Source organism: Volvox carteri, assembly GCF_000143455.1.
Source record: "Volvox carteri f. nagariensis unplaced genomic scaffold VOLCAscaffold_89, whole genome shotgun sequence".
NCBI lineage: Eukaryota > Viridiplantae > Chlorophyta > Chlorophyceae > Chlamydomonadales > Volvocaceae > Volvox > Volvox carteri.
Genome location: NW_003307632.1, coordinates 418111 through 429421, shown reverse-complemented (window position 1 = coordinate 429421; position 11311 = coordinate 418111). Strand labels below are relative to the sequence as shown.

Genomic DNA, 11311 nt, shown 5'->3' with positions numbered 1-11311 from the left:
AGTGACTGGGATCAGTTCAGCCAAGGGGGTGATCCGCGTGTGTTCCAAGGTAAAGGGGTTTCGCTTTGCAGGTATCATAACTGGATGGGCTCCCCTTCACCAGCAAGAGAGGGCTCCGATCCCACAGGCTATTTGCGTGTTTATTTGCCGGTCAACCAGTTGCGTATGGTTGCCAAATTCCGTCTTTGTTGTTGGCCTTTGGAGGTCAACAAAGGACACCATAGGCCGAGAGAGTGCCGTACGTGTCAGGTCTGTACGTCGGGTAAGGTTGAGGATGAATATCATGTGCTCATGGAGTGTGAGGCGTATACTGAGTTGCGTAATAGGTTTCTGATTAACGTTGAAGATACTGATATGCGCAAGGTATTTCTTAATACCAATCCGAGGAAAATCGCTACTTTCCTTACTGAGGTTTTTGATGAGCGTCAACAGCGTGCTCTGGAGCCTCACGGCTCGTGAGGGCACCCGCCGCGTCGGCGGCGGAAATACTGTAACCACAATACAATACAATACAATACAATTTCATGCCTTTTAACAAAGATGGTTCCGTTCCACTAGGAACTAGTATGCAAGCTGCTGTTGACTGTGGAGCCAGCGGCTTACAGGCACGATAATGCGTTACGTACGCAGGCAAGTCAGCTGCATTCGGAGCCATCCAGACTGTATGTCCGGCAACGTTGGTATCAAGGAATGGGCGGGCTGTACACGAGAAAGCGTTACATACGGCAGACAAGCCGCAGTCTGATGCACATGCATCTAAGGTGAACTCTCGGCCCACAGTGGTTGCAATACTAGCAACTTCGCTTTCGTGCACTGATCGTCCCAAACCCTGCCAATACTTGGACCAAAGACAATTCCCATCCGGGCGCCGAACGAACCTCGGAGGGGCAATTCCCTAGGCAACAGTGCCACCGGCACCACCGGCGCCAGCATCCTCGTTCCAACGAGGACAGTTGTCATAGGTGTGATCCAAACCCAGGCACACCCAGCAACCGCGGAGGGACATCGCCAATTCAATCTGCGCTTTTGGTAGGTACCCCCCACCAGGCGCTGGCTTGTTGGACAGCGCCAGGTTCACCCGCTGACGCTTCCGCCCCATCACTTGTTGCCATTCGCCCTGGACCACTCGGCCCGCACCGCGACCGGCAGCCTCTGCACCGCGACCTGCGGTGGCTCCTCCTCGGGCACCACGGCCTCGACCCGGGTTAACATTACCCCGGCCTCCCTGTCCGCGACCCCCACCTGGACCATTGCGTCCGGCCACGCGGCCTGCTGGGCCACCACCACGTCCACCACCCCGGCCACGGCCTCCAGCACCACGGCCCGCACCCACGTTGGCCGGCTGAATAGGGGCAGCGACGGGCGGCGCCTGGACAGGTCCAGCGTGTACTGGAGCGGGTGCCGCCACAGCAGCAGCAAAGGAAGGTGGAGCCATCTGCGCATCCGGAAGCTGTGCGACCGCAACAGCTGCTGGCACAGCAACGGGCTGTACGGGGTCTGGCATTGCGCCAGCGGCGGGTGCTCCAGCAATAGGGATTACTGGTTGACCAACAGGTGCGACGGGCACGGGCACAACGGGTGCCAACGGGGGAGCGGCAGCGCCAGCCTCACCCGCTGGGTTCCCTGAGGAGCCTGACGCCATAACGACGTCGAGTGACCCACCGGGGTCGTTTGTTCCGCCTGTCCCGTTCATGGGAGAGATAGTCAGACGTGCGAAATATTCGCACTCCCTATCAATGCGGCCCGGAATGAGGGACTGCCGCTGTCCCATGGACCTATGGTCTCGATACCAAATCTGTAGTGAGTCTGGTTGAGACGCGCCAGAATACAGCGAAATGTAGCAGCGGAAAACAGACCACAATAGATGATAAAGGTGCGAGGTGGGTGTGACCACAACACCAGTAGTAATAGCAGCGCTAGACTACCCATGCCTACCAGGCATCCGCACCGAATTATATACGATCGGTAACTGGTGATCGTAGCCCAGCGGGACTTCTCTTAACCTTCCTTGATAGGATAGGTCGATCGACGCGACTGTATGATTGACGACTGTCATACTTTACACCACCGACAACCTGTCAGTTGATCTCAGCCTCGAACGTTGGAACGTCCGTTCGATATCCAACTGGGATATGCTGGGATTCGTTAATTACATAACCATACTGGTTAGATTGATCAACCATAGGCCACAACACCTTCACGCTGTCTCATGAGAGAATAACATGCTTGGCAGCACTCAGGGGGGCCTTCCGCAAACGAGATCGCATCAGGCGCAGCCCTACATCGCATAAAGATTCATCATATCATCAATAGATGCCAGAAAGGCGGCGTGGCATGCCGCATGTGAACGCGCACGCAGTTAGACCCCCGCTGGCTGTGTGGGGCAGTTGTGGGGACATGAGTGGGAGGCTGAAAGGGCTTCCGGACGCATAAATCGCATCAGGCACCGCCGTACACCGCGCCAACGATGTATGACGCCATCAACTATTTGCCCAAAGGTGGAGGGGAACACTGCATCCAAACACGCACACAATTAGACCCCCGCTGTGAGATGCGTCGGTGGGCTGTGAGGCAAGTGGGGACATGCCTGGGAGGCTGAAAGGGCATAAGTCGCATCAGGAGCCATCGTACACCGCAACATACCGATGCATCATACCATCAACTAGTTGCCAGGAAGGCGGCGGGGAATGTGGCTTGATCAGTCACGCTCGCTAGGCAACCATCATGGGGAAGGGATGTAAGGGTGTCCTCCTCTCGGATGGGTCGAACTATTCTCAGTGGCTCGGCGACTTAGGCGATTTCCTCGCAACGTCCAAGTTGAAGACTACATCAACAACCCGTCGCCTCCGGGTCGCAACACCCAAGACACCCTGGAGGAGGACGCACAGGCGCTCGGCTACCTGCATCTGTCCTGTGAACTGCCCATTAAGCAGTTGCTCAGGAATTGCCAGACCACTCTCGCCGCCATGCAGCTCTTACAGCAACAGTTGCGTTCTGCATCCCAGGCCCGGCTGAGCCTGTTGGAGCCGCAGAAGCAGCTGAGCATGCGCGATGGGAAGACGACCGCTGACTTCGTTCAGCGGGCAGAGCAGCTCCGTAGCGATATAATGATGGCCGGCGGCCAGTGGGACGAGAGCACGATGCGCCACGCCATTCTCCATGGCCTGCCTCCGCAGTGCACCATCACCGTCGAGTTCACGATGTATCAGCCCAACTTAACGACCCCACAGCTCGTGCTCATGCTGCGGGAGAAGGAGAACAACCTTAAGACCCAAGCAAGCAAGACCAGCCTGGTGGGATCTGTCGGCCCTGGCTGTGCCACCAGTGGAGTCGGCAGCACCGCTGGTGCTGCAGGCGCCGTGGGGGCCAGCAACCGTGGGGGCCGCTACTGCGGACAGCCTGGTCACTACGTTCGCGAGTGTCCCGTTAAGCAGGCGGACGAGTCCGTCAGCCTTCACCGCAGCAACGCATTCAAGCAGCTGCATGCCGCCAGCAAAATCAGTTGAGGTAGCCGCAACCGCCACCGTGACGGTGGTGGTAGGGGCACTGGCAGCGGCAATGGCGGTAACAGCGGGGGCGACGGAGCACACGAACGCGGCCATGCTCGATGCTGCAACAGCCGCTGCAACGGTGGCTACACTGCAGGCGGCAGCAGTGGCAGCGGCTCGGGCAGCAGCAGAAGCAGCTCACACCAGAGCCGTGCCACAGTGCTGGTCATCGACGGCAGTGGCAGCTGCTCACGAGTCATCCTCGACTCAGGCTCACCATACCACCTCACGGGTCCACAACCATGTCCCCACCGGCGCGCCGCGTCTAATCTAGAGGGGCAACAACCAGCCGGCCGATGTCATGGGAACAGGGAAGCTGCACCTGCATACACGTGATGGACACAATGTCCGGCTGCACAACGTGCTGCATGTCCCCAGCTCGGTCCTCACCCTGACATCTGTCGACCTCTTACGAGGTCGACAGACCTCATGACACGCAGCTGCTCGGTCATGTTCAGCACGGACAAGACGGGCTGCTGGTTCTCACACATCAGTCTCCCGCACAACAGCCTTCTATTATCGCATGGAGCGAGCATGGGCACTATGCATGGATGTAGACCTGCAGGCGGCGACCGACGTCACCATCAATGCCCTCGGCATCACGGGCGACAGAGCTGGCGGGGGCCAGGCCGCAGGTAGCAGCGCTGGCGGAAGTGCAGCCACCGTCCCCAGCGCCCGTGGCGGCAGCACCGCCGGCAGCCACACCGGTGGAGGCCAGCCGGACGGTGACAGCAACGGCAAAGGGCAACCAGGCAACGGCAGCCCCGGGGCCGCCAAATGCTCAGTCGCTGAACTTGTGGCAGCACAGCGCCTGCACTGCCAGTACGGTCACCTCGGTTACTGCGTGCTGGAGCAGCTGATAAGCAAGCAGCTGGTGCAGGGACCACAGGTCACTCCAGCGGCACTGCGCCAGGAGATGGAGGCCGTCTGCGAGGCCTCTGTCACCGTGAAGGCCACCGCAACCGCCCACCCCAGCCGCGGCAACCAGCCGTAGCACTGGAGGTCGCACTGGAGGTCGTACACTCTGACCTGTGCGGGCCCATGCCGACCATGGGCCGAGGGGGCGCACACTACTTGCTGACGCTGCTAGACGGTCCCACCGGTCTGTCCACCGTCTGCACGCTGGCCACATCCACTTTACACGTTTAAACCACACAACCACCAAACACCCCCACCGAACAAACCATCAGGATCCTCCACTTCACCATGCATGTGCCATCAGAATAATACTAACAAAAATGATATTGGGCCGGAAAAAGGAACTCTTGCTAGTTTAAATGGGGGGACTAACGGCTCAACTCGACTGTAATCACAAATTTAGATGCTTAATTCTCCATACTGACATTCTCCTTTCACTTCGTCAATTGCTTATACTTTACTGTTGCAACAACTAGCAATGTGTGGGCAATGTGTGCACTGTACAACCAATGCAAGAAAACAAACCGTTTCAATCATTGGAAAAGGCACACAGCCCACATGCTTGCTAATGCCAGCCGATAAAAAACTTTCGCCTAAAGCTTTCCAAGAACAAGGGGCAGGAGAGGGGGGAAGTGCGGGGAAGTGGGGCGGCAGCCCCACGACCACGCACATCCCCCCCAAGACCACCTGGCCACCGACATGCAATCATGATAGGAATGAGCGGGAGCCAAGGGAAACATTTAAAAGCATGATACCATCACTGATCCCGTCATAGTTGACTTCACAAATATAAACCGACTAGGGCAAGCATATGTGGCACTGTCGTGAGTTGTGGATATTGAGCAGCTGCACATCCTGCCCATCGACATCCAATTGACACCACACATGTTCAAGGCACATGTGCCCCTTTGAACTCCACGCGTCATACTACTGCTGCTGCTGTTCACTGGCTGCTTGTCACAAACTGTGCATTCCCATGACCTTAGTCTCACACACCTGTCCCACGTCCCACCTGCAATGTCATCAACGGCCACCCCTTTAACAGCAGCTGCAAGTCATCAATCCCAGGCACAAGCCATGGGGATATTCGTTAAGCAGTACCAGAGCCTTGGGTTTCACGAACTGTCATCTCCCAGTAGCGCAACACCAAACCGTAGCAGCCGACACCCTGACAATGGAAGAAATAAACAAGAGGCATACCTTAACGACATGTCCGTCATGCCATGTGACTGGCCGCTGACAATTGGAGAATGCTCAAGACTCCTCATCGGAAAGTCAGCAGACAATGAACAGTATAAACTGGCAGGCAACGTGCAGCTCTTCACTCGCGCGGATTGACCATGTGGTCATTGATTAATGCATGGTCGCCATCAACACACTGCGACATTTTGTTTGGTGAGCAATCAACGCATGCAAGGATGGATCCATCCAGCAATACTTGACGTGCATATGACCAACTACCACACATACGAAAACTTCGTGATGAGTCGATGCTGCACACAGGCATAAGCATGCACAGCAGTCAAGAGATGGATGCACTGCGAGTTTGGCCAATTCGACAGGCATGCAATCTTGACTGCGGCGCATGCCATGCCATGCCATGGCAATAAAATCAGAGATTGCATTGCAAGACTGGCCAACCTAACATGCAAGCCACAATCGTGTTTTGTGCATAATGCATGTCGCCATTCCCACGGACCCATCTCGTCATGTTGTGTATCGGATCACGGTCTCTCGCTGCTACGCTGCTGCAATGCAAACTGCACACTACATGACTACCACAATGACCATGAATGAAAGATCCACAACCAAACGTCACACGTAATCGGAAACTATGGAACACTGTCCACGCGTGTTTCTAATGCAAATTTGCGTCAAGGAAGCTGGGTTAGATGGGGTTAGTTGGCCCAGTGTGTAATTGTTATGCTGAAGCTAAATGTTTAGCAATGGCCAGTGCCCTCAGAGCCGCAGCGAGCCGCCATGTATTGCATACATTAAGCGGGTCAGCTTGTCTTGTTTTTGTTGTTCAGCACGCGCCTGCCCGCCAGCTCGTTGAAGGTGGAGCCTGCGTTACTATAGTTGCTGTGTCTCTTTCTCCGTTGTTGGTGGGTAAAGCCTGTCGCCTTCAAGTCGTTCAATCTCGCATTAACTGTAACAGAAAATGGCATGTATGTTTGAGACAACAACACCTCTGATGCATCATACATGCACTAATGCGCCAGCCCAAACCAAGTTTGTCGTCACGGTTAAAGCCACCACGTATGCGCACCTGGGCGAAACGTCATCACCCCGCACACTAGAGCACAACATAAACTGGAACGTCCACGTTGACATCTTGCGTAACGCCCATGACATAGCTATACATCATACACCTCCACGCTGAAACACGTCTGACATCCGACTATGCACGATCAATCCTGACCGCGCACCGCAAACCCACACGTCAAAAACACCCGAACTGGAGCACGCATCAACGCAAGCAAACATACACAGGCAGGCGGATGGCAGAGGTTAAGGCCTGACTTCTACTCTCTCATACGGGTATTTTAGAGTTGTTGAATTGGGAGGTGGCTCCCAAAACGATGGGGTAGAACGTTATTGTATCAAATTTCCAGCTGTCTAGAAACGTGTGGCGCCATTGATCCGTTTATTTGGTTGGATGCTGGTGGTGAGTTGCTGAACCCAACGAATACATTCTGAAATCGGATAGGGTGAATGGATTAGTGTGCCCCTCTCACAGGGGAGAGCAGGGAACTGCCTCGGGAAAGGGGGCCGCTGGTGAAGCTATACCACCCTGTAACAACATACACAGCCATCATAGACCATGCGCGCCACCAAGACGCGCTGCGTTCATATTGGACGGACGGCAACGCAACAACACCCATAATGCACACACCAACAACCAGGGGCTGGGATAGCGTCCCGGTTGGCGTGAGGGAGTGAGGCGCGCGCGGAGGAACAGACGGACGTAGAGCCGCGCGCCCCCGCCCCTGCGCTGTGTTTCGGCCCGGTCAGGGCCCCCGGTGCTCGTCCTTTTCTCGGGGCGAGCCGCCCACAGTGTAACACCCCAACAACACCGCACACCTCAACGACATAACTTGCAAACACCAGTTGCGCAGGAATGCTTGCGCAATATATTGCCAAACAATACCATCCGCCGCGTCAACCAAATGAGTGAACTGCCACACATAACATCGCTGATACGGACACTCAATGGCCGGCCGAAAAATGCATTGCACATACTTTTCCAACGAATATTGACACGATAGCATTAATAACAGACAACGAAAGCAGCCCAACAGTCGGGCTCATAATCATTTACCAAGCCACTAGTGAGTAGTTCGCGGCAGAAGATCTTGATCGTACGGAAGGTTCCGATTAAGTGACTGCAAAACAGGCAAGCCATCTGCTTCCGAAATATATAATGTGTACACAAAATTCTGAGGTTGTGCGTGGCAAGATTTGGAGGTATTTCATGCACCACCTTTGCCTTTCACCTTAAGGGCACATAGAAAACTACAGCACATTACCCCCCCTCGATTGTACTTTAAATTTTTAAGATGGCGACTCTGCGTTATCGACCGGTTGCGCAGCGCGTAAAAAGGAATGCCCATTTCCGGTATGCCATAAGGTACGCGGCTCGGTTGGATTCTCGTTCGGTGCCTTAATATTAAGCTCCGTTGCCTGTTTGGGTTCCATACCACTGCAGGAACGTGCTCGTCGACTTGCCATGCCCTGGGCGATTGCGTGGTTCGAGCTACCGAGCGGGTTCTGAGATTACGTTGTTAACATCGCACCTTTCAGCAGGTATTCCTGATTACCTGGACCGGGCTGATCTGTTGCCCACTTTTTCATTCCCACTTGCCAACGCCGGAGCCGCTTCGGAATCGGTAGCAGCAGCTGTCACGGCAAACATACTCTCCGCTTCACCAACAGATCAGCGAGCGGGCGGTTGGGTTGCACCGCTTGCAGATGTTCTAGAGCAAGTCCTTTACGTTCTGAAGGATTGCCTCGACCTTCTGCACGTGCCTTACTCATATGGCTACTCTATTATACTGTTAACATTAATAGTCAAGATCGTGACTTATCCCCTCACAAAACAGCAGGTAGGTGCTGAACAAAGGGGTGGGGTACGGGTTAGGTTGTTTGTGGTTGTTGGGTCGTTGCTAAAACGGTGCTGAGTTGCTTGGATCCATGGTACTTGGCCGTTTGCATTGTGCATTAGTCGTCGTGTTGGCGTCGGCCGCGCCTGGCAACGGCCAAGCAGGAACGCTATCCTACAACGTGATTTTTCTTGGACTAAGCTAGGCTAATTCGAACGATCTTCCCATATTAGTTCGCCCTGTGTTACATATCCATCAGTGACCCATGGGCAGGGGGAAAAACTTTGCACTGTGGTGTTACGCGTTTCTTCTGTGAAGTTAGGAGCGCAGTAACGACGGCTGTTCGCCATCCCGCAAAGATCCAACTTCTGGAAATATAGCAGTGCTGTTAATCACCTTCCCTGGCATGACGATGTTGCAGTGGCTGGCTGCGCTCGCAGGTAGAGTCTACCCTAGCTGTGCAGGCCCTCAAGCCCAGAGTCGATTTAATTAAGGACCGATTCGGGGATGACAAGGAGAAGATCCAAAAGGAGACGTCTATATTATATGAACAGGCTGGCGTAAACCCGCTGGCAGGATGTCTACCCACGCTAGCAACAACGCCTATTTTCATAGGTCTATATTCCTCACTTACTAATGTGGCTAACGAAGGTTTACTGGATACTCAGGGCTTTTATTGGATCCCCTCTCTGGCGGGTGAGTGTGTGCTTCAGGAGGTCTCGTGATGGGGTTTGCACCATAGCAGTAACCCTAGTAGCCAAGGCCTAACGGAACCGGCAAGTTGTCAGCAAGAGGACTGGGGCTGCCCGATTTGAAATGGCTGTGGCTGTGGCCGACACTGAGACTAGCTGCTGATATGGATTTCCTTCCTGGCACATAGGCTCACGCCATACCCCTGTGTCCTCCGTACATTCCGTGCAAGGTCCTCCGTACCTGCGTGCAAATTACTCTGCGGAAGCATGCGAAGCTTAGGGGTATAAGCGGGGGCCACAACAGGGGTGTGGTGTGAACGTGAACACACAACAGTGATTCAGGGAATGTGGGGCTGGGAAAGGTCAAGTAATGGTCGCAGTGAGAAATTACATGCCTCCAGCTTGCAGCATACGTTTGCGCCTTCGTTTTTCAAAGATTGTTTGTACAGTCAAGGTCGGGTTTTGTGCCGTAATGCCCTAGGCCCTAAAAATACCCCAAAAGTGTTCAACGGTGTACCAAGAAGCAAAGTGGTAATTTCTGGTGGTGTTGGTTCATTTCATTCTAGTTATGGGGTTGATGCTGATAACGGGCCGTAGGAAAGGCTTATGATAATGAGCACAACCGGTTGCGAGGGGCAGAGCTTAATAGAAAGCTTGTGGTGTGAGTGTCCTTACCTAGTGACGGATATTTGAGGTGATTTGCCGAACTTTAATAAATCTTATCCATTCCCACACTTTAAGTCAGTGATCAACTGCAGGTCCGGGGCTTTGGATTGGCCCCTATGCGCTCCATATCATACTTAAACGTCGTTGCTGATTTCGTACTCACGAAAGCACGCTTGTATCGTCCCCTAACGATTACACAGGCCCGACGACGTTAGCCCAGCGCCAATCTGGTCTCGGCACATCATGGCTCTTCCCGTTGGTGGATGGCGCGCCCGCCATCGGCTGGGATGCAGCTGTAGCATATCTCACCTTACCTGTGCTCCTTATCCTAGTACAATACGCGTCATTATATTCGACTGGTCCCACGAGCGACGCTACAGATGTAAACGCCAGACTGCAGCGTGCACTTCTTCTTGGGCTGCCGGTTATGATCGGTTGGTTTGCGCTCAATGTGCCGTCAGGTCTGTCTCTTTATTACCTGTCAAATACTATCCTCAGCACGGCTCAGCAGGTATATCTAAAGAAGCTAGGAGGCGCGAAAGTGGCAATTAAGAAGCTTGGGCCTATCATGAAGCCGGGCTCAGGGCGGCGGTCAGGTGCGTGCACCCGTGTACTTCAGCAGAGCCCTGCAGGCGCGTGAACGAGCTGATTAATTTGCGTCAAAAGGGTATTTGCTGGAAGTTCTGTTCGTGATAGCTGGGAGTCGCTGGGATTGAGGTAGACGACTTTAAAATAGTAATGAATTTGCGAAAGTTAACTCAGGTGTCTCTTCAATTACACAGCATATTACGTCAAAAGTTACGAATGTGGAATTAATGTATGCCATTGCTGACGGGAGGGCCTGGAGGTATGATCTGGGGGGCCCTGAATGGGGTTAGGGGTTCTACAGCAATGCTGTCAGGGCTGTCTTGCCTAGTGCTCGGCCCATGTTCCCGCGGCCCCCATCCCTTGGTATGGTGGTGCATTTGACCGCAGGCGCTCCGGAAGCGGAACTCAAGTTATGGGTGTCGGCCACCACCTTCAAATCGACTGCTGAAAGGGGTAAAAATTCTCTCAATATGGAGGGACCGGTTGAGCTTGCACGAAATGCGTTGGACACGGATTTACCTGAAACCACGGCTGCTTTGACTGACGTAATTAAGTCTTCACAAACAGATTCCTCGCCGCTGGTAGACCTCTCAAATGTCAATCGATTCTGCAAGCGGCGTCGGCTGTCCTCTTTAGTCCAAGACGGCGCTAACGGGGCTCAGATATTTCCGGCGGCTACAACGTCTGTTTGAGCACGCGGCCTGTAAACATGAAGAGACCGTTCGATGCCGCTCGTCGCTATTCGAAGTATCGTCACCATAATTCCTTGAATTCCTCGCTTCGGTTGAGGGCATAT

General features: G+C 54.1%; 1 protein-coding gene across 1 annotated transcript; it reads left to right on the top strand.

Annotated features, from left to right (window-relative positions):
* Positions 1-2467: 2467 nt before the first annotated feature.
* Positions 2468-4542, top strand: VOLCADRAFT_99557 (uncharacterized protein; the record flags this gene model as incomplete). Its single annotated transcript, XM_002958255.1, has 2 exons — positions 2468-2498; positions 4058-4542. The coding sequence occupies 2 exons, from the start codon at positions 2468-2470 to the stop codon at positions 4540-4542; spliced, it is 516 nt and encodes a 171-aa protein (XP_002958301.1).
* Between the last annotated feature and the right edge of the window lie 6769 nt (positions 4543-11311).